The following is a 27,664-nucleotide window of genomic DNA, read 5'->3' as shown; positions in this document are numbered from 1 at the left end:
ATGTGTTTTTTTCACCTATGTATCGCTTTAGGCACTAATTAGTCGAAATATTTGAAAATGATTTTTTAGACAAAGATTAGCACAGCAAAAAAAAGTATGCCGAACATGATGATGGCATTAAACACACATTTTTTGTGACCTTAGTACCGCTTTCAGCAAGTTTAAAAATCTTTTTTCTTTTTTTTTCACAAATTATGCAGGAAACATAAACACAACAGACCTATTTAAGTCCCACCTATCTTGAATTGTAATGTGTGGTTCTAATAGACCATTGTACTTATTCAGGTATTAGTTTTCAGGAGGTCACAGGAACACAGTTTCAAAAGAAAATTTTGTTTTTAAATATAGCAGTTGTAGTAGGCTATTTATTGGATGAAAAGTTTGCGATTTTTCCAGGATTTATGGACTTTTTCATGAAGAATAAACTTCGTTATTTGGTGGAAAAAAAGGCGAAAAACAATGCGACAGACAAATGAATTGCATAGAAGAAAGGGCTAGCGGTGCAATCTTCTCTTTCTTTTAGTCTGATAAACCAACTTGTTTTTCTAAAAAAATTGTTTTTTAGAAAGAGAGAATTGGTTTGTCTATTTACTTTTATTTAATAAAAATAATAGCTACACCACGTAATTAACACCAGCCCTATAATAATAAAAAAGTACGTTAAGAACATATGGAAAGTATTGGGGTTCGTTTACAATTGAAAAGATAATTAGAAATTCAATCATAACGGTTCAGGGTCGGATAGAGGTATAAGCAAGATAAGCGCGCGCTTGCTTTCAAAAACGTAGAGAAAAAGCCCGCGCGCGTCTCGTGTGTAGTTTTCCTTGCATTATTTAGGAAGTCTGGTAAGAAAGTTGTGTTTTTGCTTATTGCGCTTATTCAGTTTCCTAAACAAAGTAGATAGATAGTACTCTGAGCAAGCGAAACAAAAAGCAACTTTGCTTTCTCGCTTATTAAAAAATAAGCAAGTAAGCGTATCAAAGTTGATATATTTGCTTTTTTGCATAGAGAGAAAGCAGGGATGAAAAACTACTTTGCTATCGCGTATAAGCAAATAAGCAAAAAAAAGGCAAGGTAGACAGAATTTCTCAACCTTAACAATATTAATGCCAACATAAGTCCACTTTGTTCGTGTATGTAAGCAATCAACCGAAGATGGACGGAGGTACTGTGGTACTTTGAGGTTTCTGGATGTCTTTTTCACTATTTCTTATGAATTTTAAGTACCCAGTGTGTAGTTGTATGTAGTTCCCTGACCTAAAATATCAGATTTAGTTTTTGACTCGGGAAGATTATTCTAGGTTACCTAGGCTAGGTTCCTCTCGGCAAAAATATCTCTTGAATGAGATACTTATTTATTATTCACAACACCACTAGTTGAGAATATGTGTAAACTAAGTTTTTCCACTGGTTCTGTTCTGTATGAAATTTCTGGTGCTATATTTTGTGAAAAAATGAGTTTGTGTAGCTACTGCTTTGTCTTGTGTTATTGTTATACTCAAACCTCCCCACCACACAAATAAATACATCAAATGAAAAGTTGAGGTAGAATACACTCAAAAATATTCTCAAGTGTTCATATGGTGCTTCATTTGTTATTTTATACATAATAGCAAGGATACACTAGAAGATGGATTTCAATAAAATATTGAGCCAGCATGATGAATGGAAACAAAAGTTATATGAAGAATGGAAAACGTATCCATCAATTTTCAAACCAAGTCATCGTGGTGTTCTCCGCCAAGACGACTTGGCATACGTTATACATAACAATATGGCTAGAAAAAGTGCTGCTTTATTTTCAACATTGAGGCCAGTCAGGTATACCTATAATAGTACATGCTTTTTTCATAAGCCTATCATTAAAGTTTTAATCTGGTAATCTTACTAATATTTTTTATTTTATAACTGCCTTCCGATCTGATGTATTTTTTTCTTGTTATGCCCATCAGTGTCAGTGGAGATGGTAACTGTCTTTACAGATCTATTTCTGTGTTGCTGATCGGTGATGAAACCCTAGCTTCAATTTTGAGAATTTTGACCTCTTTGGAAATGTATCAAAATGCAACATATTATGCTGAACATCCAATGCCCCAACAATCTCCTAACAATATTTTTGTTCAATGTTTATCGGATGTTGGTTGTGACGTGTACACAAAGACAAAGTCAAGAGAACTGGCCATAATTGAGGAAGCAAAGCATGTTTCAAAATCCTTCATTTGGTCATCGTTTATGTGCGTTTTATCAATTTGCAATGTTATTGAGGTATGATGAGTTTTTCATGGAATATGCACATTTGATTTTTTTTTACTAAATGTCTAAACTCCTGTGATCAAATGGTATGATATTTATGATACGATATCGTAAATAGTTCAGGTTCGATTCCTGACAGGAGTAAATCATATGTGATGCAGCCAATACCTTTAAAATTTGCAAAACGATTTCCAAAACGATGGTACAGAAACTTCTCACCCAAAAGAAATTTCCAACACATTCAATTCATTTTTTGTCAGTGTTGGTGCCAAACTAGCCTCTAAATTTTCTTTTGACACTACTAATGTTAATCCACCTGTTAGCGGACACGATTTTCGGTGGGCTCGTATTGAGACCAAAAGTGTCGAAAAAATAATTAGTTCACTACCACTTAATAAAGCTACACGCTTGGACGGAATTGGTTCACGACTGCTAAAAGCAAGTTCGTCAGTTCTAAGTATTTATTTATCAAGTCTTTTCAACAAATCTTTATTTACTGGTTATGTACCTAAATGTTGGAAGACTAAAAGGGTCTCGCCTATTTTTAAAAGTGGCAATAAAACAGATCCTACTAATTATCGGCCTATCTCCATTTTGCCAATTCCTATGAAAATTTTTGAAAAGTTAGTGCATGAGCAAATGTCTCATTTTATTTCTGAGCACTACTTCCTGAATGACAGACAGTCCGGATTTCGAAAACTCTTTTCCACAGAAACTGCAGTAGTCGATGTCTCTGATTTTATTCTTACTGAGCTCGACCAACATAACTTTGTTTGTGCTGTGCTCATTGACCTTAAAAAAGCTTTTGACACTGTTGATCATAAAATTTTGTTAAAAAAACTATGGTGTTTTGGCATCAGAGATGCTGCCTTTGACTGGTTCGAGTCCTACTTAACGGGCTGAATGCAGCTGACCCTTGTAAACGACACAGGATCAGATCTGCTTCATGAAGACGCTTTTGGGGTGCCGCAGGGATCTGTGTTGGGGCCCCTGCTCTTTCTTTTGTATATTGATGACTTAAAATCTGTCATCAATTCAAACTACCACCATCTATATACAGATGATACAATAATTATTTCGTCTCATAAAAACTTGGATACCCTTGTCTCCCAGGTCGAGTTAGAACTTTCGCAAGTCAACCTCTGGCTGAATAATAACAAAATGACTATTAATACGGACAAAACTGAAACAATCTTTTTCGGCAACCACAGCCAGTTAAAAAAAGTTGAGAACAAGACTATCAACTATATGGGAAATTCCTTTGAAGAGGAGCGAAAAAGTTAAATATCTTGGGGTAACATTTGATCAAAAAATGCAATGGGAAAAGCACATTAATGACATAAATAGAAAAATACTAATTAAATATTCTGAAATTAGAACCATTGCATCCTGTTTTACACCTCACACAAAAAACCTTTTAATTAATGCACTTGTCATGCCATATTTCAACTACTGCTCCTCGGCATGGGCTTGTGCCACCCAAGGTAGATTGGAAAAACTAGAAAAACGATTAAAATGTGTCCGTACCTTTCTTGGGAAAGAGAGGGAATATTCAATGAATAATTTACTCATCAAAAACGATGCCATATTAGTTTTCAAAGCCATGAATCACATTGCTCCTGATTACATGCGCTCAAAATTCCTTTTGACAAAAAACTGTCATAATCATCAAACAAGAGGAGCTTCAAAAACAGGTTCACACTTCCCTTGGTCAACACGGAATTTGGCAAAAAAGCTTTCCCATTTAGAGGTGCAAAAGTGTGGAATAATCTTCCAGACCAAGTGACCTGTGATGGAAGTCTGCTTTCGTTTAAGACTTCCATCTCTAATGTATTTGGCAAATTCTAATGGAGATCACTTTTTAACTTTTTAATTTTTGTTTTTTATTCTTTTTTTTTTTCAATTTTCACAGATTATAAATGTTACTATGTTTGATTGAGCTGAGGCAGTCTAAGGTTTATCATTTTTTGTTTCTTTTTTGTTCTAGTGGCCCCCAGTGGAAACAATCCACTAACTATAGGTTTTTGTGATTTTCTGGGCTAGCCACTTTAAATATTTATTATTATTATTATTATTTTGTAGCATCCTATTGAAATTACCTATCAAAGCTTTGGAGATAAACGAATGGACAATTTATTCAACACAATTGTTGAGCCCAGGAGAGGTGTTGCTGGTGTACCTGTGAAGGTATTATGGTTTTAAAAAGGAGGCCGCAATGTATTGATGGGAACCAAGTCAAAGGTTTTTGATCGACCAAATCATTTTTGTCCAGTGATGGAGATAGGAACCTGTAAAATTCCAAGAAGTAATGTGATAACAATACTAAAAAAAGGCAATACAATTTCAACACCATGTGTACTGAACAAACTTCCTAGTTCGAAAATCACTGCATACTTCAAGCAAGGTAGAGACATGGGTGAGCATAGTCTTTTATCCAGATTATTTTCAGACATTTTTATTATTATCTGAGTTTGTGTAAAAAGTCATTTTTAATGTATCAATCGTTTTGTATTGTCATAATCTTCATAGAGATCTGTGATACCCTCAATTCTTCTGATGACATATCAATGCAATCTCCACCAAGTCAATTATTATCTTCAAACTCTGCAATTTCATCTAAATCCACAGAGATAGATCTTAAAGAAAGTAAAGACATGGGTTGGTCTGGTTACGTTCAACATATTTTTTAAATACAGACCTGATTTTTTTTATTGTTCATGATTGTTTTACTAGGTTCCTACTGGGTTTTCTATAAATATGTATTTCTATATCACATCTTTTTTTATAGTGACCTTTAATGCTATAACTTCTTCTGTATCGATGCAGTCATCACCATCATCAAGTCGATCAATATCTTCAGAAATGGCTATTACATTTACACCAACAGCCTTAGAGTTACAACTTAGAAGGATGATAAACTAGACGCCATCTTAATTCGTACTACAAACGTGTTACCGAATTGCCGTGACCGACATATATATAAACAAACTATTATATATCAAAATGGTAGCCGTAATAGTGGTATAGTGCAACACCTCCCTACCGAAAAAAAAATTAACAAAAGAAAAGTGAGTCTGAGTCAATAAAACGATGGCCTTTTGATCAAGTACTGTCCTATTTTTCTTTACGACATGACATAGTCCTTAAAGCGAGTTGGTAATTTAGTTGTTCTCTGTGGCCTTATTGGTGTCATGGACAAATCTTCGATTGAGGCTTGCTTTGCTTGTGGACTGCTGCGTGGTCGTTCAGATGGAAGAGGTCGTGCTACATGGGTTATAGGTGCTTGATTGTGTGCAGGTGTTATTTGATCCAACCGTGGTTTGACTGTGGTATGTTGAGGTTGTACGATGACAGTTTTATGTATGCTCAGTGGCCCGGATGGTGCTGCCGCTGGTTTGATGTGAACCCGGTTTCTTGTGATAATGGTATTCTGTGGTGTTTGCAAGGTATACGACATGTCATTTTTTCTGATTATTCGTCCATACGTCCATGGTTGTCCCCGTTTTTGTGGAGGTGGTTTAGCATATGCGTATGTGCCAACGTCTGGTTTGTCGTGAACCGGTCCTGAATGACGGTCGTATATTTCCTTGGCTGTTCTTCGTTTGTCAATTATCTGTTGTGTTGTATTGGCTACGTCTATGGGTGATGGTAAAAGTGCAGACTTTGAGGTTGGTAGCATAGTTCGGGTTCTTCGGTTCATCATTCTTTGTGCAGGGGAACTCAAGTGTCCCTGTTGCGGAGTATTTCTGTAGTTTAGAAGCGCTATTTGGAAGTCTTGAGACTTTTTGAGCATGTTTTTTGCAACTTTGACTGCAGCTTCAGCACGCCCATTCCCTTTTGGGTAATATGGAGCAGAGCGAGTATGGTGGAAGCCATATTGTTTGGCGAAATTCTTGAACTCATTGCTGATGAACTGTGGTCCATTGTCTGTATGGCATATTTCATAACGCGAAAAGTGTGCTGTGGTGTGCCTTACAACAGTAGAGGCAAGGGTGTTTGGTAAGTGATCAACTTCAATCCAGTCAGAGAAGTGGCATACTGTGACCAGATAGTCCTTATTCTCGTATTCAAACAGATCTTGGCTAACAATTTGCCAAGGGAGTGACGGAACAGGAATTGATCGCATCGGTTCTTTAGATGCTGATCTTTGGTATTTTGCACAATCGGAGCAGTCATGACACATGTTAGTAATGCCTCTTGCCATATTTGGCCAGAAAAGTACTTCTTTTGCCATTCTCGTGTTGGAAGCTGCACCCATGTGATTGGTATGTATTTTCTGAAGCATTTCATTTCTCAGTCCGTTTGGTATCATGGTACAGTGTCCTTTATATATAAAACCATTGTTGATGGACAGTTCGTCTCTAAAGTTCCAGTATGGTTTGAGATCCTGATCAAGTTGTTGTGGTTCATCTGACCATCCTCTTTGTATCAGGGTGTAGAGCCGTTGAAAGGTTGGGTCATTTTTCGTAGCTGATAGGATGTTCATTTCCGTGTCGTTTTTGAGCTGATGGTGGTGTTGTGGATACTCTGACTCTGTATCAACGCGGAATACTTCAAAGGCATTTATTGTGTTTGTGGAAGGTTTGGTGAGTGGTGCTCTGGATAGGGTATCTGCTATGTAGAGTGTGGTTCCTTTCTTGTAGGTTACCGTAAATTGGTATCTCTGTAGTCTGGATAGCATTCTTTGAAGTCGTGCCGGTGCTCGGTTGAGTGGCTTCTTCATGATGATTTCCAGAGGTTTGTGGTCGCTATGTACTTCAATGTTTTTGTGTCCGTACAGCCAGTGGTCAAACTTGGAGAATGCATTACATATAGCTAAACACTCTTTCTCAATTTGAGAGTATCTTCTCTCAGTTTCAGTGAGAGTACAAGACGTGAATGCGACTGGTTGTAACTGTTCTTGATTGTTGTTTTGTAGAAGTGTTCCTCCAAGACCATTGTCACTTGCGTCAACCTGGAGTATCACCTTCTTAGCTGGATCAAAGTATTGTAGGACAGGTGTAGATGCTATAAGTGATTTAGCATCTGAAAATGCAGTCTGTTGTGTTGAAGACCATGTGAACGCCATGTCTGTTTTTGTTAGTTCAGTCAATGGCCGGATGACAGTGCTCAAGTTCTGGCAGTAAGGTGATAAGTAGTTGACCATTCCAATGAAGCGTTGCAGGCTCTTTTTGTCGTGTGGTTTTGGCATCTGTAGGATGGCATCAGTTTTCTCCGGATCAGCTTTGATGCCATTTTGTGTAAGAATGTGTCCTACAAATTTCTGTTCTTTCAGCTTGAATTTGAGTTTTGCTGGGTTGAATCTAATGTTCTTGGTTCTAGCTCTTTCCATTAGTGCAATGAGATTTTTGTCATGATCCCTTTCTGCTGTCTGGTATGTTTCCCCACAACCATATACTATGATGTCATCAGCTATGGGTGCGATACCTTCTAGTCCTTCTAACGCTGTCATGAGTCTCATTTGAAATTCCTCTGGAGCACTGTTGATGCCAAATGGAAGTCTTTTCCATCGATAACGTCCATAGGTAGTGTGCATTGTTGTCATATCTGATGATTTTTCATCTAACGGCACGTGAAAATACCCATCCTTTACATCAATTAATGTGAAACATTTTGCATTGTTCAGTTTGTGTAGATGTTCATTCAGTGTTGGCATTTGGTATACAGGTCGTTCTATTGCTTTGTTTATTGTTTGGCTGGGATCTATGCATACACGAAATTTGTTTGGTTGTTCTCTACAAAGTATGTTTGAGCACCATGGAGTTGTTTGTGTCACTTTTTCCAGTATTCCTTCTTTGACATATCTGTCTATAGCTGCTTTTTCTTTCCCACGTTTGCTCAGTGGTACTCGGTGAATTGGCATTTGAACTGGTGTAACCTCATTTTTTACCCGGAATGATACTGGTGGTTGGAGACAGCCAACACCGTTAAAGCTATCTTTATAGCATTCAATTAATGACTCCTTGGTCAGCGGATGGGTTGTATCTAATGGCTTTGTTTTGTTAACATGTGTTTTTGGTTGGCTAGTGGTTGTTGGCTGATTCAGGTTGCCTTGCTGTTGCAGAGAGTAGATATCCCCTGTGTTGATTGTCATGATGTTCATGTTTACACAGTCTTTACCGGAAAGGAGAGCTGGCTTTCCGATCATGTCCTTCGAGTCAAGGACTTGGAACACTAGACTATGATACTTTTTGAACTTTTCGCACAAAAGGGTGATTTTCCCGATGGGTCTGATTGGCTCACTTTTGTTCCCATAAGGAAGTAATACACAACGTGATTTCTGAAGCTCGATATCAGGAAAGTATTTCTGGACGACCTGGTGCGATATGGTGTTAGATGTAGCGGCGGAGTCGATTTGGAACTGTAGGTTTACAAAGTTTCTCCCTGTTGATGAACACAAAAGCTTTGAATAAAATTTTTCCTGATTTGATTGGGATTGTCCATTCCGTTGATCTGTTGCGTACGCTGTGCTGTAATACAGTGGTTGTTCATCAGTGTAGTATGTTGGTTGTTGCTGCTCAGGTGATTCTGTTCTGCTTTCTGGTTGATGATATGTTGATGTTGCATGAAGGTGGTTGGTCGACTTTTGCATACCCTGCGGATTGCTGTTTGGTTGTGGAGGACGTTGGTTATTTCTTCTGTTGTAGTTGGGTCTGTTGTATCCCTTGTTGCCAAGGTGGCTGACATTTTGTTGTTCTAGACATACTCTTGCAAAGTGGTCAAATCCACCACACCTTGTGCATTTACGTCCATTAGCTGGGCAAGTTGCCCAAGGATGTGGTCCTTTATTGTCTCCACACCAGTGGCAAGTATTTGGCTCACGTCTCAATTTCATGTCTCTGTGTTTCTTCCTTTGTTGTGGTGGTATTGTTGCTTTTGTCCAGTGAACATTCTCTTCTGTCCCTTTTGATGCATCACTGATGAGTTTGTTTGTCACTCGAGCAGATTCCATTGACTTGGCCTCTGCGACAACATCTGACATTGTTTTCTGTGTGCCATCTGTTCTCAGATGTGTTTTTAACAGTTCAGTTCGTGCTGTGTCCTCACAAAGTCCAAAGACAAACTTATCACGACACATAATGTCTGTAATTTCTCCATATTCACACAGGCTTCCGGCTTGTCGTATTCGGACCTCCCAATCCTGGACTGTCTCATCTTGATTTTGGGACGAATGCCAGAATTTGAACCGATCAGTCATTAGGGTAGATCCTGTTGTTCCTGTGTAATGTGTGCGTAGACGATTCATCCAAATCCACGGTTTTTTCTTATCATCTACTGGAATGGATGGCTCAATGGTATAACGTATCACCTGGAGAGCTTCATCTGGCATTGAAGATCTCAGTGCAGAGATCTCCAACAAAGGTTGCTTGTAATGTTCTGCTTGCTCAGTTTGTGAGTCTTTCTCTAAATTTCTGTAGTTCGACTGAATGCAATAGTCATTGAATCTAAGTTCAAAATTCTTGAAATTTTCAGATATGTTGCCAGTTAACTTCAATTCTGGTCGTTTATGTGATTTATTCATTTTTACTTCTGACACCAAGTTACAACTTAGAAGGATGATAAACTAGACGCCATCTTAATTCGTACTACAAACGTGTTACCGAATTGCCGTGACCGACATATATATAAACAAACTATTATATATCAAAATGGTAGCCGTAATAGTGGTATAGTGCAACATTAGAAATGAATACAGAAGTACCTGTGGTACTCATAGATGGAGATATAACACAAAGTGTTGATGTGGCAGATACTGTGCAATATGATAGGTTGGACATTGGTCATTATGTGAATAAAATAGATGCTTTGAATGATCATGAAAAACATAAGTTACTGAACAAGGTATGGAAACCCACACAAACTCATAACTTCGAGAAAGACATCAAAACAAACAGAAAGTTTAAGTATGCTTGGTTTGAAAGCTTTCCTTGGCTAGTTTATTCTGACCTTCTTAAAGGTGCATTTTGCATTCACTGTGTTTTATTTTCTAAAAATGCAATGAAAATTGGTAAAATGACACAGTTATGTACGCAACCATTTCAAGACTGGAGAAACGCTACCAAAGTTTTTAAAATTCATGGGGAAAAATCGCCATTCCATCGACAATGTCAGGCAGATGCTAATAGTTTCATGTTCAGATATACCAGAGGCACTGGCATAGCACAACAATTAGATGGGATTCAAAATGCCACTATCGCTAAGAATCGCTTGATAATGACATCACTTATTAAAATCATAACAGTGATTGCAAGGCAAGGATTACCTCTCCGTGGAAAAGATGAAACTGATCCAACAGCGGAGTTCCAAGCCAGATCGAAAAATGAAGATGGTAATAATTGTGGCAATTTCCTTGCGATTGTTAAATTAGCTGTTAACCTAGAATGTCCTATATTGAAAGAGCACCTATCAACGTGTGCTAAAAATGCAACCTACTTGTCAAAAACTGTACAAAACGAACTGATCTATCTGATAGCCAAAAATATCTAGCATCAGATCGTCGACGATATAAAAGCTAACAAATACTTCTCAGTGCTAGCCGACGAGGCTACGGATGTTAGTAACAAGGAACAGATGCCCATAGTTACAAGGTATATTAGATCGTTGAAACCATTCTAAGCTATCTCATTTCCATTCGCATATTGAAAACAAATAAGGAATACTACGACATTCAAATTATTCTGAAAATTTTTGCAACATACCGTCGACATTTGTGTGAATTTTCCAAATCCAGTTTCCTACTTCTTGTTATTCTCTACATCGATATATACTGATTAATTAATATAGAGGGTGTTTACTTCAGGTATGTCAACATTAGTGGTGACATAAAAGAAGTTTTTATGACAATGGCGGAGTGTCGTTATGGTGTCTCTGGTGAAGCTTTATCAAAAACGATTGTTGATTCGATTCGTGATGTAAATCTCGATATGAACTTATGTATGGGGCAGGGATATGATGGCGCAGGTATATTACAGAGTCTTTTATCTCCGATTATTAGTTGTAAAAATTTTCAATCTTGTTTAATTTCACGTTCTAGGTTCCCCTCCCTGTTCATGTCGTACACCAAAAGTGACTTTTTTTGTAGGAGCCATGGCGGGTGTTTGTTCTGGTGCTTCGACCCGGATCTTGGAAAAGTTTCCTAAAGCAAAATACGTTCACTGTCGCTCCCATATGTTGAATTTATGTATTGCTGCTGCATGTAAACTTCAGATGGTGAATTCAATGATGTCTGACTTCGGTGCAATTTCATTGTTTTTTTACTTATCTCCAGTGAGATCACAAGTTCTTGAAGAAGTAATTTCGAAAGTTTGTCCAGATGCACAACATAAGGTTATTTTGAATGTTTGTCGAACAAGATGGATTGGCAGGCTGGATGCGCTCGACTCTTTCGTTGATTTGTTTTAAGCAGTATTTTTAACCTTAGAGAAGATAACATTAAATGAAGATCGAAAATACAGTCGTAAAAACGTCGATACTGCTCGGCCTCTTTATTATATCATGCAACAGTTCGAATTCATTGTCGTTCTTGTCATTGTGCAGAAAACACTCGGATACACAAGAGGGTTGACAGTAAAACTACAAAGCAGTACAACAGACCTGATACAAGCTTCCGAAGAAGTGTCATTGCTCCACCAAACCCTCAAGTTTATACGATCCCACATGGACACTTACTTCGATCAATGGTACGGAAAGGCATTGGAGTTGGCCAACGAGATTGAAGTTGCAGAAAAAATCAAATGTCGTTGCAGCATTCAAATTTATCGTGAAAACTATGTTTCGGATGGTCCCAAGGAGTACTATAAACGAGCTCTCGCCATACCGTTCTTGGACCACATCATTCAGCAGTTAGAAATTCGATTCACAAGTCTTACGATCTTTAGTGGTTTCGGTATTATGCCTAATTATATATTTTCTGATGAAGGGAAAATGGAGGAATTAGCGGATGAACCTAACTGGAAGGTTAAGGTTAAAGAATTCGTGCGATTGTTTGCGAGTGATATTCCGGCCCAAAGTAACATATACGCCCAGTTGGATATGTGGGAGATATTTTGGAGAAACTATCAAGGTGCTCTACCAACAGATATTACCTCTTTAATCAAAACCACAAATAGGCAAACATTTCCATCGATCCATGAAGTTTTGAGAATTCTGGCTACAATTCCTGTAACCTCGTGCACTTGCGAGAGAAGTATCTCTGGGCTACGGCGTTTAAAAACTTGGATGCGAAACACGATGTCGGAGGAAAGGTTGAGCAGCCTAGCAGTTATTATGTTCAACAGGTCAATCACTGTGAACTCCGATGAAATAATAGATGAGTTTGCTGCACGGAATAAGAGACGAATGGCTTTTTCGAACATACTTGCTGATTGAGTTTATTTTTGTACTTAAAAACTTGATGTTTATTTTTACTATTATTTATTGTAAACCATCAACCTTGTCCCCAACACCGTTTTTTGTAATTGAACAAATGATCGAAGAGATAAGGTTCGTTTAGACATGGTTTATATGTTTTTATATATTTTAGCTGTATACTTTTTATATATTTTGTTACTTCTTGTACTCTTATATCTTATTTATATATTTTGTTACTTCTTCTTCTTTTTAACGCTGGAAAAGGCCTGAACAGAGCTCAACCCGGTGAGAAATTTAGTTACTATTAGATACATACGCCCGTTAGGCCTACTTTAACGCCCATTCTGGGCGGTAATCTGGAAAAAAATTTTTTGCTTAGTTTTATAAAAATCCTGGATCCGACCCTGCGGTTAATTAAAAAAATAAGCGTTGTTGCAACAAAAATTTATTTGTACCAGAAAGCAACTAAAACAAAATATTTCAAACAGGGGTAAACATAAAAAGTCTTAGTCCTTTGATCGTTACCATTTGAATAGTATGTGACGCAAACTGGACTGGACCTAAATGTGGAAAAAACTTATTGTTTCCTTTCGTAAGTATGTCTTGTACGCAGTTGAGCAAATGAGTATTTTCCCAGCAATTCGCAACCTTCCAAGCTTTCTAAAACTCTATACTCTGTAATTGGCCTAAATCTTATTATTTTAGCATATTTTGCTTGCAACTCTTTAATTTCACTACTTGAAAACATCTTTCTTCGTGTATTGGATTTTTTCGACTCGATCTTGCTGTAGGATAAGGTGTCATCGAAGTTATCGTGATGTTCAGGATCTACTTCTGTTATTTCTCTACCAGATTGTTTGGTATGGTGAAAATCGACATCACTTACATCGTTGGCGTTATCGTCGGCTTCAGTGTTTAGATCAAAGTGTGTCTGAAATATATAATGTGTTTAAACAGAGGAAATGACACCTTTCCTACACAGACAATTTATAATAAATTCTTCATACGATGTTTCGACGTCTTTTTGGATACACTTTTTTACACACATTTGATTTTGACATGCATTTTAGGCGAAAGGAACCGAGTGCTAAGAGCTTCACAACTTTAGTAAAGAAGATCACTTTGTATTTTTAAATGCATATTAAACACAATCGTTGAACATACGAAACATACATATCGTATCACTTTTCCATTTATGTTAAGTCAATCTCTACCTAGCATACTTAAGGATTAGCTAACCCAACGACCCTGAAATTTTTAGTAGCTCTTTTTTTTCATTTTGGAATTAAAGGTAAAAAATTTTGATTCAAAGTAGTAAAAAAGGTTTCTTTACAACCAAAAATACACTAAATAAGCCACATCTCATTAAAAAGGTGAATCAACCTTTTCGGACTTCTAATTGGCACCTGAGTATATCGATAAATAGTGGTTACATAGTTGAATGTCATTAAAGTATCAAAATAATACTTTTTTTTGAATAATTTTAAACAAACTAGTCGTTTAACCCGTGGAACAACCCACGGAAATTAGCCGACGTAATTATTTCGCGCACCTGTTATGAGATTACTCTGTTGTAGCCATGGTTCCTGGAAATATACACTTATAAGCACGGAAGCAGTGTAAACTACACTATTTTTTATAGTATAGATTATCGGAAGTAGTGTTACGCCGCTTTCTCGTAAAATTCATATATTTAACAAAAACTGACGCATTTTTACGACCTGATTGAGGTTAAAAAAGAGGCCTTTATTGCAAATAGCTTTTAAAAAACCAAATTTGACATTTTCTTACACTTTTTGTTCAGTTAAAAACATAATAAGTTTCGGCAAAAAAAATTAAGCACATTCAGCTTTATTGTTGTCAAAAAAAAAAAAAAAAAAAATGGTTGAAGATGAAACAAAATTTTACAAATTAATATTCAAATTTATGTTTAGAAGAAACAAAAAATCACTTACTTAATTTTTCTAAAATTTATTGTTCTCCTATTATCAAAAACTTGTTTTTGTTAATTTCCTTTCAAAGGCGCAAATAATTAAAGCTTCTTTAATGAAATAGACAACGCAATGTCAATTGTCCGCAACTTTGTTTGTCCGTGTAGTTATTTATAACAAATAAACTGCATCGAAGGAACAATAAAAGTTAATTAACCATGAATTTTGTATAAAAAAACTTTTTGAATTAAACTTTTGGACTACGCAAAAGACAAAATAAGAATAAAACTTTAAAATAGCGTAGCGAAAAGATCAGAGAGCTGCGCGCAATTTCGTGCATGGTTAACACAAGATGCTTTTGACGCACGAACAGACAGACGGAATACGGCTATTATTATAGAGACTAGCCGGGAAACCCGGCGTCGAAACGCCGGGTTAAGCCACAAGTAAAGGTGTGATCCGGCATTGAACACTCTGTGGAGCGCTTAATAAGAGCTGTAAACTGTCCCACACGATCAGGTGGAGTGCTTTAGTACAGGTATACAGTATGTCGTTAATCATTTGAAGCGCATACAACATTATAGTGTGCGACTGTAACATATTTTTCAAAAAATAACTTTCCCGCAACGATAACTGATATAAAAACAGAGTTTACAAAGTGTTGTTACTCCATCATAGCAAAAACAATCGTCAATTTTATTTCATTTTGCAGAATAACTTTTTGCGCAAGTTAAAAAATTAATCGTGACACTGGGCTGAGCTCTTAGTACAGTTAAACCGTGTTGCACAGCGTATAGGAATAATACCCTTTTGAAAAAAACTTTCTCGCAGACACAGGGCTGAGCGGTTAGTCCAGGCGTGATTCCCAAGAAAGTTTAAAAATTAATTGTCACAGTGGTGGGCTGACCTTAGTATATACAGGTAAACGGTGTTGCACATGCCCATAGGCGTAACAGCCTTTTACAAAAAACAGTCTGTTTTTAACACTGGGCTAACCGCTTAGTACAGTTAAACACAGTTGAACAGGCGCATAAGGCGTATTACCCTTTTCCAAAAATGTTCATTGCAACTTCGGTTTAAATAAAAACACAGGGAACAGCCTGTCGTTACTCGTCCAGCCAAAACAATCGCTCAGCCATTTCATTTGCAGAAAAAGTTTGCAGAAAAATTATAAAATATGTAGCTATACCTAGCTAGCTAACTGCATTTAGCATAAAAATTATGTATTGCTTAAGAATATTGTTGTAGCCAAACTGCATTTTTATACTTTCACTTTTTAAATAGCCACAGCCTCAACATAAAAATAAATGTTGGCTAGGATAAAAAGCTCTTATACCAAACAGAATAGCAATAAGTGAGGCTCTAGCTAGCTAGTAGCTATAGCTAGCTAATCTTCGTTTCTAGCCAAACATCCTAAAACTGGTGCGTTTAAGATCTGTACGTGGCTAAAAAACGTGACAATATATTTATCCTAACATTGAAAACAAACAGAAAACAAATATTAAGGCTTTTAGAAGATAAAAAAGTCAAACAGGCCTACAAACCTCACACACTAACCACAAACACGACCATTATCAAAATGGCCTTCGTTCCGCGAAGATCTTGGATTCTTTCTGGTCGCGAAAATCTTGGTTTTTTTTTTAAGAATCAGGCGTTGTGAATGGTATTCCACGCGCGAGCGGTCAAAACGAAGTGGGTAAAAATATATTGCATTTGATATTCGTGCGCATTTTAAAAATTTCGTGTTTCCGTTACGGGACACGGCTTTCGCGGACACACAGACAGAATACGGCTATTATTAAAGAGATATTGATAAAAATATCTGTCGAACAATAGATCTTCTTTTTACAAAAATGCTGACGTCAGCAAGAAGTAATGCTGACAGCATGACTTCTTGCTGATTTTAATTTTCATACTAGCTGTTTCCCGTGAAAGAATCCACTGTATTCCATTTAATTTATGTAGCAGATATATGTCCATCAAAAAACAAACAATACAGCAGTGCGCATCTTACATCTGCATTATTATATAAATGACCAAAAAAATTAAAGATTTTCAACCACTGCAGTATATATGTGACATTTAAAATCTAAATCTACTAAAATTACTTGCTCTGACCATCTGACAAATGCGAAAATTATTCGGAAAAAAGTTTTTAAAAGCATTTCAACATACATCTCACCCATAAAATTTAAACCACTCAAAACGCCACATATATACAAAAAAGCTGATCAATGTCAAACACAAATCTCTCTCATTGTATATGTTAAAATCAGTTAGTTTATTGCAAACCCTGCCAAAGGTTGACACAAAATGCGAAAAATATACAATAAATTTTGCCTAAGTAGAAATTTTTATCTAAGGTGTTACAAAGGGATTGCAAGGTTAAATTATATTGCAATAAAACGTTTTTTGATATAATGCATATGGTCCTTCCTCACCAAACTTTAGACAAAATGCCAACAAAAAACGGTGTTTAAATCTAAAATTAATAAAGTCCTTTTAGCAATTTGCATGCTGTTTTACCATCAATAAAGCAAACAAAATTTCAAATCTCACATAGTATTCTGTCACAAATTTTCATAAAATATATATATAAAGTCATAATGAGTCATGTTAAACAACAGCAATCAATCTGTATATAAGTTCATTTTATGTCAATTTTTGCACCAATTTTGCAACACAAAATACAAATTCTAAATAATACTAAAATCTCTTATTTTGGTCCTTCGCATACCGACGGTCTCCCACAAAAGTTTAATCAAAATGTAAAAAATGAGAGGTAACGACAAAATTAAAGTTTGCAAAATTCAATTATTTCGGTACATATATCTACTGCATATGCCCTCTAAAACAATATTTTAAGCTAAAATGCCTAAGAAAGACAGTTTGCAACAAAAATCAGTTATTTCGATAATATTGCATACACTCTTTCCTCACAAAAGCTTCACAAACTGTAAAAAAAGAATGGTTGTAGGGAGTGCTTCTGATTCAACAAAAAAAGTTTTTTTGACATATTGCATCTAGCCCTTACCCATTAAATCTTACACAAAATTTCCAAAACTATATACGATTTAGAACACATCAAATTTAAATCGAGAAGGATCAGTCATTTCGATATATTGCACGGAGTCCTCCCCAGTAAGAATTTATACAAAATATAGAAAAACAAAGCTTGCAAGGTGTAAAATTGAATTCTTCTTCTGTGTATATATATATAGTCCTTTCTCGCAAAATTAACATAAAATGTCAAAAAGGTTCAAATATAACATCTAACACAACAAAAATCAGTTCTATCAGTATATGTCATGCCATTGTCTTCCACCAAATGTTCCCCTTAAAGTTTCACAGACACAGCCTGTAAATTAAAAACAACTAAGATCAGGTATTTTGGTCTATTTCATACCATTCTGTTCCAAATAACTTATAAAATGTAAAAATTGAGTGGTAAAACAGAAATTTGCAAAATTCCATTTTTTTATATGCATGTATATTATATGCCTTCTACAGCAATAAGTTAATTCAAAATGTCAAAAAGAAGAAAAAAATAGCTTACAAAGAGTATAAAATTGAAATCAACAAAGTAGCTCTTTTGTTGTATTAAATATAAGCCATACGCACAAAAGTTTACACTAAATGTAAGAAAATGGTTGTGTTTAGTAATTCTAAATTAAGAAAAATCAGTTCTTTTAGCATGCTGATTAAGGTTTTTGCCCACAAATTCTTACATGAAAATGTCAAAACCACAATTTGAAACAAATTAAATTTACATTTTAAAAATAAGTAATTTCTGAACTTTATTTTCAGAATATTTGGAGGAAAAGAACTTCGCAAACCAAAAAAAAACAGGAAAATGTTTAAAATCTTCAGGGTTAATAACGTTTGATGGGTTTTGTGGGAATATATATACCTGGGAATCTTTAGTTTAAAGCTAGCATTAGCTAGCTACAGCAGCTAATAGCTAGTCACTTAAATATAAACTGGAGACTTAGCTAGGTATAAAGAACATGGCTACATATATATATATATATATATTTCTAGCTAGCTAGCTAGTTGTTGGTGGTGGTTGGCTTTTTATGATGCTAGCTATAAAACATGTCTGGCAACAATAATATAATCAAAACTGAAAATAAAACATGAAAAAACCTTACAGAACCTTGCTATGATTAATTTATAAAACCATGCTCTTCTTCAAATGTTTTTTTAAAGATTTATTTTGAATGAAAGAGTAGAGAATACTCAAAAAGAACAGCCATCTTTTTCGTAAACACAATTTCCGTTTTATGCTGGGAGCTTCATTTAACAGTCCGTATGCTTTGTGAATATCTAATACCGTTTCATATGTAGCGATACCTATATATATATGCTAACATAGAGTTTTTTGGCATAAGGGTATATATATTTATATCGTTATTAGCAGCGGGTTATATATTTACACCTTATGTGCGATTTCTATGAAGTACATCCCTAATCTTTTTAGTTAAATTTTAGCGTACAGCCACGTCATAAGAAAGTAACCCGTGATTTCCGTGTCGTGGACTCACAGTTTTAGTCACGCAAGGGAATTAATATATAAGATGACAGACATAATTTATACCAAGCGCGCGAGTCAAAAAACGCAAAATCAAGGGGAAAAACATTAGCGAATGACACCCTTCAATTATTTTCGCGGGAAAAACTTTCGCGACCTGTCATTTCTATAATTTTTTCGCGAGAATTACCTTTCGCGATGGGCGGTGGTGTTGAGAGCATTTGTCCTATTTTTGTTTCTTGTCTTTCAGTGAAGTACATGTTTCTACAAAAGAAATTAGCTACACAGAAAACAAAATTCGTGAGAATTAACTTTCGCGAATAGGCTGTGTCAACATATTGTGCGGGAATAAACTTTCGCGATTGAGGCCACAAATCGCGAAATTTCTTTCGCTAAAGTTTCTTTCTTTGAAGTAATATCATTTCTGCTTAGAAATAAATTACTAGATCGAAATTTTAACATTCTGTTTGAAGTTTCTGACAGGCAAATAAAAGTTGCTTAACAACATATCTTCCGTTTTATTATATTTCGTATTGCCCAAAAATGCAATTTTTCCTGATTTTTGGGTAAAATCCGAAAAAATCCTGTTAACCACGTGTGAAAACTTTCTAGAATGATTTTTGTTGATAAAAAGAAGTTATGTTGTTAGTCACAAGTTTTAAGTATCATCCTAGCGAAAGTTACTTTATTTTACGGATCTTGAAGGACCTCAAAAAAAATTTAGGGGCTAGTGTCCAAAAATAGCCAATATCTAAGACTCTGGGAGGTATGTAACCTAAATATTTGGTAGGCAGGTGTCTAATAAATAAATACGAAAACTCAAAAAGTATCATAGCTATGCTACATAGCAAAAAGAAGAGGGGGAAAGGGGGGGAGGGGTTAGTCAGGGAGCGAACCGAATAGTGTTAATCCCAAAACTGACTGAAATGACACAAACAGCCATGCGAATGCTTAAAAACTATTCTGAATGCTTACTTAATTGAATGAAGTTTTTTTTCTTAAGAAATATTCATTCATAGTTACTTCTAAATAACAAAATCACGTTGTCTTCAAACAGGGTTCTGTAACAAAAAAGGGTAAAAATTCATATAACTTGGATAGAAAACGTAGCCGCAAAATAGCGCTAGCTCGTCACGTGGCATTGTAACTTCGATTGTCGATTATTCTCCTGTCTCTAAACTCATCTGCAAAATAACCTACACCTCCATTGCATAGCTTAACAGAGAAATATTACTGTACAAACTTTCGATTTTTTGACTAGTATTATTCTAACATTAGAGATAAATGCGTCTCAGCAGGTACCTGTAAGGAAAAATAATATAAAAAAAAGTTTATCATTATACAGCTGCAGTCATGTTACTTCTATTTCTAACATTATTTTTTAATTATTTTACTATATTTCAACGTAGGAAGAATTTTCGCTGAAATGTTGAAACTTGCTTCCGTGATTTTGAGCATCGCGTAAGCTGAGATATGTTTTACTTGAATTTTCGGCAAATTGAAAAATAATAACAATAAAACAAAAGAGACTCCAAATCTTTATTGTAGTGTTAAAGGACATTTAAAACTTACCCCAAAAAATATAATCTGGGTGTGAAAGGGATTATGGGTAAGATTTTATTGCCAATTTATTGTAGTAGTACTATTCTAACATGGTATTAATTTTTTAGCGTTTAAATAAATTTTAGACAAATTCCCTTGGTATATGAAATAAACAACTTATAAGTACACCATATATGCAAGGTTACCACTTTTAATCAAATAGAAAGAAAATTATGGCAATTTAAATTTCATGATAGAATAGTACTACTCAATAAATATAATTATTATTATTATTATTATTATTATTATTATTATTATTATTATTATTAGTCTATAAAGCCCGTGGAGAAATCCACTTAGGCAAAAGGTCAATAAAAAGACACAGAACTGGTGTATTATTATATAGATATGGTTATTGCCACACAAACAGTCGATGAAGCCCGTGGAAAAATCCACTGAGGCAGGATAAGAATGAAAAAGAAGCGTTATTTGAATTTTGATGACGTCAGCAACCCATCCACAAAAAATAAATTAGAACCTTGTTTTTACGTTGCCTTTATTGTGTAGACCTTAAAGCGCTGATCAAGAAAATGCATGTAATCACGTGCTTTTGATGAATGGTTAATGACATTTACGGGTTTAAAAATTTTGCTGACGTCAGCAAAGTCCCTAATAAAAGTACAGAAAATTATTTTTTCGAAATTTGTATACCCGCTGCCTTCATGCTATAGCTCTATAGCTCTTGAAACGCTGATCAAGAAAATGTATAGGATCATGTAGTTTTGACCAACGGTTACGGAAACATTGTGGTTTAAAGGTTTTTTGATGACGTCATAAACCCATTCATTCCGAAACGGATTTGGGGACCCAAGTTTGGAAAACTTACCCAAATTGGTCCCAGGTGATCCCTCGTTACCCGCGCGGTAAAAAAACATTGACGTCACCACCTCGTTTCCAAGTTATTTGGCCTCAAAGTTTTAAGTGCACTGTAATGGCTTCATCAATTTAATATAGGATATTGTCGTTAAAGTAGTGTTATTGAGGTCACGCGTTACGGCGTGACCTCAATAACACTACATTACTCAATAACACGTCAGAAAATTTAACATATTAGACATGCATTTTTCGGCAACATGAAAGGAAAATGAACACATCCACTTTGCCTGTCACAGAGACACGGAACTGGCGTATTTATTATATAGACTAGCTTCTTTAGCTTTTCCAACTGCTTAAAACAATAAAATATATTCTTAAATAAAATTTAGAATAATTATTATTGATAATAGATAATATGATAATCTAATAATTATTATCTTAATAGAAAATAAAGATAAAAGATTTCCATGAAGGGAGCTGGAAAACAGAAGAAATTATTCATATTGATTGCACAAATATTGATGGTTTTTAAACTTCCTGGAAAATTTTCGTATTCAACCGATGTAATAGTTATCATACTGGTCGATAAGGCCCACGGAGAAATCCATTGAAGCAGAATAAAAATTTTGATGACGTTAGCAGCCCACAAAAAAATTAGAACTTTATTTTCACGTTGCCTCTATTGTGTAGAGCTTAAAGTGCTGATCAAGGAAATGTATATGTTCGTGTGGTTTTAATGAGCGGTTATTGACATATAAGGGTTTAAAAATATTGCTGACGTCAGCAATGACCCGTCAAAACCTTAAAAATTTTTTTTAGAAATTTGTATACCTATTGCCTTCATCGGATAGATCTTAAAACGCCGATCAAGAAAATGTATAGAATCATGTAGTTTTGGTAAACGGTTGCAGAGATATTAGGATTTAAACGTTTTTTGATGACGTCATCAACACGTCCATTCCGAAACAGATTCGGTGACCCAGATTGGGAAACTTACCCAAATTGGTCTCAGGTGGTCCCTAGTTTTACCCATGCGGTGAAAAATCACGTCACCACCTCGTTTTCAAGTTATTTGGCCTCAAAGGTTTTAGGTGCACTGTATTGGCTTCACTAATTTAATATAAGATACTAGTCGTTAGCCCGTGGAAAAATCCACAGGTTCGCCCGCCTATTTTATACCGTACTGTGAGCGTCTCGCTACTTGCACAGCTAAGCTACCATTTTGCGTGACAAACGGACAGACAAACAGACAAACGGACCAAAAACAACAGTCTGTTGTTAACACTGGGCTAACCGCTTAGTATAGTTAAACTGAGTTGAACAGGCGTATATATATAGGCGTAATACCCCTTTTCCAAAAAAAATTCATTGTAACTTCGGTTTTAATGAAAACACAGGGAACAGCCTGTCATTACCGGTTCAGCTGAAATAATCTGTCAGTTATTTTATTTGCACAAAAAGCTTTCAGGAAAAAATAATAAAAGATGTAGCTACCTAGCTAACTGCATTTAGCATAACACTTTTTGTTTAAGAATTGTTGTAGCCAAACTGCATTTTTATACTCTCAATTTTTTGCCAAAGATAGGAGCTAACTAAATGGCTACAGTCACAACACAAAAATAAATGGTGGGTAGGATAAAAAGATGTTATACCATACAGAATAGTAATAAGTAAGGTTCTAGCTAGCTAGCCTCCAAAATCTTCGTTCCTAGCCAAAAATCCTAAAACTGTTGCGTTTAAGATGTGTACGTGACTAAAAACGTGACAATATATTTATCTTAACATTTTTTAGAACATACAAAAAAACAATATTACGAAAATAAAAAGCTCATAGAAGACGAAACAGACTTACAAACAGCACTGACCACCATTACTTTAATAACTAAAATGGCCATCATGTTTCGGTCCTCATGTTTCTTCGTTGGCATGCCCAGGCCGCGAAAGTCTTGGATTGGTTTTTTAAACAATTATTTTTTTTTTTTTTTTTTTTTTTTTTTTAAATCGACATTTACATATATTTGCCACAAATAAATAAATAAACTTACAACAACACCAAAATAAAATAAAAAGTTATTAACAATTTACAGGTCAACATGGTTTCACTTAATAATTAACACACTTGATTATTCAGGATCGAATGAGTGATACAACATTTCCGAGGTCCATATCTGTCAGCTGGTGGTCCCGAGCGAAGGATCTGCAACCTCTCAGGCAAAGTAGTGTTGATCGCAGGAGACTAAAGGAAATTTTAGTTCTAATAAACTTCGTGGCTTCTGCGAATCTGATTTTTCTTTTTTCTGAAATCATTTCAGACAGTCTCTGATAAAATCGTTTACACTCTCTTCCCATACCACCGTTTGTTGCAAAAACAAGGGGAGTTAATGTTCCATTTTCTACTTGCATAACTCTTTCGTTGTATCCTCTCTTCTTCTCTTCTTCGTTTTTCTTGAAGCATTTGTCAAGAGAAAGACCCTTGTATCTCAGAGCGTTGAGGTCAAAGACCCGTACATCTAAAAATACTCGTTGACCAGGGGTCCAAAAACCGACTGCGCTGACGTCTAATCGTGCTTCCTGTGATAAAATACCGTTTTGATGGATTCTTTCACCGCTTAAACGTAACAGCAATGGTTCCTTTCTCACATCTTTACATACTTCCTCCAGTAATTTACCTGTAATATCTCGTATCTCATTGTGTCGTAAAGAGACGTAGCCACCTTTCTTGCATGATAACGCATGTGTCTAACATTAAATTTGCTTCCACACACGCATTCTGATGGAAGTTTCGGGATTGTCCAATCGTATCGCAAACGTAGGTCGTCAAAAAACTGCTCCTTGTTCAGATCATAGTTCAGCTCTTTAATTGGTAAAGTTGTAAGCCAATTTGATACACCACTCTTCATATATCGTGCAGCTTCAGGTGTCATACGTAATTGTAGATTTTTCAACTTTTCCAGATTCTGTTGTCTCCGGTTGTTTTTCACTGCCGTCAATGATACTATTTCTTCATCAACAACATTTTTACGAAGAATTACGTTCTTCAAAGAAGCAGTTATGCTTTCTGAGTTTCGTAGCTCTGTGGGCGCTCGTTCAATGGGATTGATAATTCCCAAACCACCAAGTCGAGGAGGCAAAGACAGGAGTGTGCGTTCATCATCGTTCACAATGTGTCCACCAGTAATAGCAGGTAGCAATCGATGTCGTATAATTTCTTCAAGTGGATTCAGATACTTCTCAATCCCAGGTATTGTTCTGAGGAAGAATGAAAATTTGTGTTGATTACCACTTGTATAACAGGCATAAGCAGCTTGTGGCTGTGATGGCGCAATATCTGAAAGTAAAGATATCTCCTTTACCCAGTTCGTTACCATTTTTTCACAGTACTCCTTCCTGAAGCTGTCACTTCCGATCGAGGCGCCAAGATGTCTTTCACCATCAGTACATATCTGGATATTCGTGCCCTCAAAAGTCGCTTTCGCCAGTTGTTCGTGTCCTGGTTTTACAATTATGCAAGATTTGTGAGGTTGTGGATTGTAACCGAACAATGGTCCAATTTGCATCAATCTATCCCACCAAACTTTCAAGTTTCTACATTTTCCACCTGCACTAACGTCATCAGCGAAAGCAGCAACAGTAGTTTCAAATATTCCGTCAGCCATCAGATTAAGTAGGGGTGTTAGACCAATTGCGTATATTGCCATCCCTAGCGGATCACCCTGCGTAGTACCCTCCTCGGATCTTATTTCTTTACCTCCAATGATGAAAAGCCTCGCATGAAATCTATAGCAATTGATGACATAACATGCAATAGTCGGGCAAACAATCTTGACGTTGTGCAGGAGTGCTTCTCTGTTGATACTATTGAAGGCATTTGCTGCATCAACAAGTAAAACAGCGTCTGTTTCTTTACTGTCAAATACCTCCCTCATCGCGTGGATTGCCGCTTCACTGCCAGACTTCTGACCCGAGCACATCTGAATTTCCGCACTTGATTTAAGGACGTCTTTCTGAAGAACTGCCATCACTACCTTGCCACATATTCTTCGCAAGACTTCTCCAACACCAATTGGTCTTACTCCAGGTTTTTTGTCTAGAGGTACGAGTCTGCAAGCAGTAAATGCTTCAAGCGATTGATCTTGAACATTTTCTATACATAACTTCTTTATAACGTTGGCTATAGCTCTTCTTAAATCCAAACCGCATTCACCAAAAACCTTTGAAGTTAAAGGCTTTCTCCATCCATCTGCGTCCATCCCAGAAGGCCCGGAGCCTCCTTTTGTTACTTGAGCAGCTTTCAATACGTACATGTCATCAATGACGTCATATACAATCGGATTAACCATTGATAACGGTCCTTGCAATATAACGTCTTCCTTCGCTTGTTCGCCTGGTGGATGTTTAACTCGTAATAAATTGAATGTTTTGTCATTTAAAGGAAGAATGCCACCTGCCATGTTATTTGTTAATAATTTGATTGCTCCGTTCACATTTCCAATCTGCATGAGATCTTTAAACTTTCTCGAAACAACTTCTATGCTTCTTCTCTCGGTTGGTTTAGGCAATCGTGATTGAAGCATTTCACATTCATCGCAGAGTGCTTAAAAATCGCCTTTGTTACACCATTCTAGTCTTCGTTGTAATGCGTTAACATGGTCTTTGCTTTTCGAGTTTTTTGACGGCTTCTGAAGTAATAGAGCTGGCATTACGTGCACTGCTTTTAACGCAATACATTTGATTGGGCTATTTTCCACCCAGCTATTCAATAGTCTAGTTACTTCTCGAAGAAAGTTTTTTCCAGTAGCACCATTTGGAAGCATGAACAAATTTCGCCTCCAAAATACAATTTTCTCATAACAAGAATTAATTTGATCAATCGCATCTGTACCTCTAACGTTACCCCAATAAAACCGTTCTGGTTGCGTTTGTTGTAGAATGCGTTCATTCATATCATTTCGAGGGTCTGTAGATTGTTCTTCTGCTGGAAGTCCAATTTTAACTTTGCATTGCCGCAAATGTTGGAGCACTCCTCTGTGGGTTCTGAAACGTTTGTGGCACTGGTGACACGGAAATCGCAATTCGTCAATACCATTTGTATTTGCATTCCCATTTGTGTTGCTAACTTCATTAACTTCATTAACTTCATTATCCTTTCTGTTCATCTTCTTCTTTTAACGTATCGTAAATTTCTCGTGCATTAATCAATATGTTTCAGCAATTCTATGCGTAGAGACAATGCAGAAATAAATTTGCCGATTTACCACTAACGGAAAGACGTCCGCCATCTTTGAAGTCATTGTCATGACATTCATTTTAAACAATTAAGCGCTTTGATTGGTGTGTTATGTGCGAGCGGTCAAAACAAAGTCAGTAAAACTATCAGTAAACTGTCCCATTTGTTTTCTGTAGCTTCTGAGCGAAAACAGCGATTGAGGTCACGGGGGTAATTATTATTAAAAATGGCGTATTAAAATAATGCATTCATTTTTATCACTAAATTTATTTTTCTTACTTATGGCAATAAATTAAAGTAATTAAATTAATTAAGGTATTAATTTAATTTCTTGAGTTTAGTTCAATTAATTATAAAGTTTTTCATTAAACAACCCCCTGTTTTCTAAAAATTCGCGAAAAGATCAAAGGAATATCGGTAACCCTTTTGAACAGACAGACAGACGACGGCTATTATTATAGAGACTGGCGTTAAAGTAGTGTTATTTTCGTCGCGCCGTAACGTCAGAAAATTTAACACATTAGACATACATTTTTCGTTTACTTCAAAGACAATTTCGGTAAGATCAAAGGAAAATAAACACATCCACTTTGCCTGTCACAGAGACACGGAACTGGCGTATTATTATATAGACTAGTCGATAAGGCCCGTGGAGAAATCCACTTAGGCAGATGGGCAATAGAAAAATAGGTTGTTTTAGATGTTTTGCTGACGTCAGCAGTGAAGATCCCAAAAAAGTTAGAGAAATTTATTTTATTATTTTATTGTAATGTGTAGAGGTTGAATCACGCTGATCAAAATAATGTGTAGGATGATATGTTTTCGAGGAACGCAAAAAGAGATATAAGTGTTTAAAAATTGTGCTGACGTCAGCAAAGGCCCGTGAAAACACAAAAAATTTTTTTTCAGAAATTCATGTACCTGTTGCCTCCCTCGTGTAGATCTTGAAACGCT

At 36.0% G+C, this 27,664-nt stretch overlaps 3 protein-coding genes across 3 annotated transcripts; 1 reads left to right on the top strand and 2 right to left on the bottom strand.

Annotated features, from left to right (window-relative positions):
• Positions 1-4,379: 4,379 nt before the first annotated feature.
• LOC130630189 (uncharacterized) lies at positions 4,380-9,963 on the bottom strand. The gene is made up of 2 exons (XM_057443588.1): positions 4,952-9,963; positions 4,380-4,869 (listed from the first exon to the last, which is right to left on the bottom strand). The coding sequence occupies exon 1, from the start codon at positions 9,773-9,775 to the stop codon at positions 5,378-5,380; it is 4,398 nt and encodes a 1,465-aa protein (XP_057299571.1). The 5' UTR covers positions 9,776-9,963; the 3' UTR covers positions 4,380-4,869; positions 4,952-5,377.
• On the top strand, positions 9,940-11,289 carry LOC130630190 (uncharacterized). Its single transcript, XM_057443589.1, has 2 exons — positions 9,940-10,841; positions 11,054-11,289. Exon 1 carries the CDS (start codon positions 9,940-9,942, stop codon positions 10,738-10,740), a length of 801 nt encoding a protein of 266 aa, XP_057299572.1. The 3' UTR covers positions 10,741-10,841; positions 11,054-11,289.
• Positions 11,290-20,074: 8,785 nt separating this feature from the next.
• Positions 20,075-26,057, bottom strand: LOC130629950 (uncharacterized). Its single transcript, XM_057443341.1, has 6 exons — positions 24,136-26,057; positions 23,881-24,091; positions 23,603-23,719; positions 20,638-20,652; positions 20,339-20,367; positions 20,075-20,126 (listed from the first exon to the last, which is right to left on the bottom strand). Exons 1-6 carry the CDS (start codon positions 26,055-26,057, stop codon positions 20,075-20,077), a joined length of 2,346 nt encoding a protein of 781 aa, XP_057299324.1.
• Positions 26,058-27,664: the final 1,607 nt, after the last annotated feature.

This window comes from Hydractinia symbiolongicarpus, chromosome 2 (genome assembly GCF_029227915.1).
Source record: "Hydractinia symbiolongicarpus strain clone_291-10 chromosome 2, HSymV2.1, whole genome shotgun sequence".
Lineage (NCBI taxonomy): Eukaryota > Metazoa > Cnidaria > Hydrozoa > Anthoathecata > Hydractiniidae > Hydractinia > Hydractinia symbiolongicarpus.
This window is presented reverse-complemented; position numbering and strand designations above follow the sequence as displayed.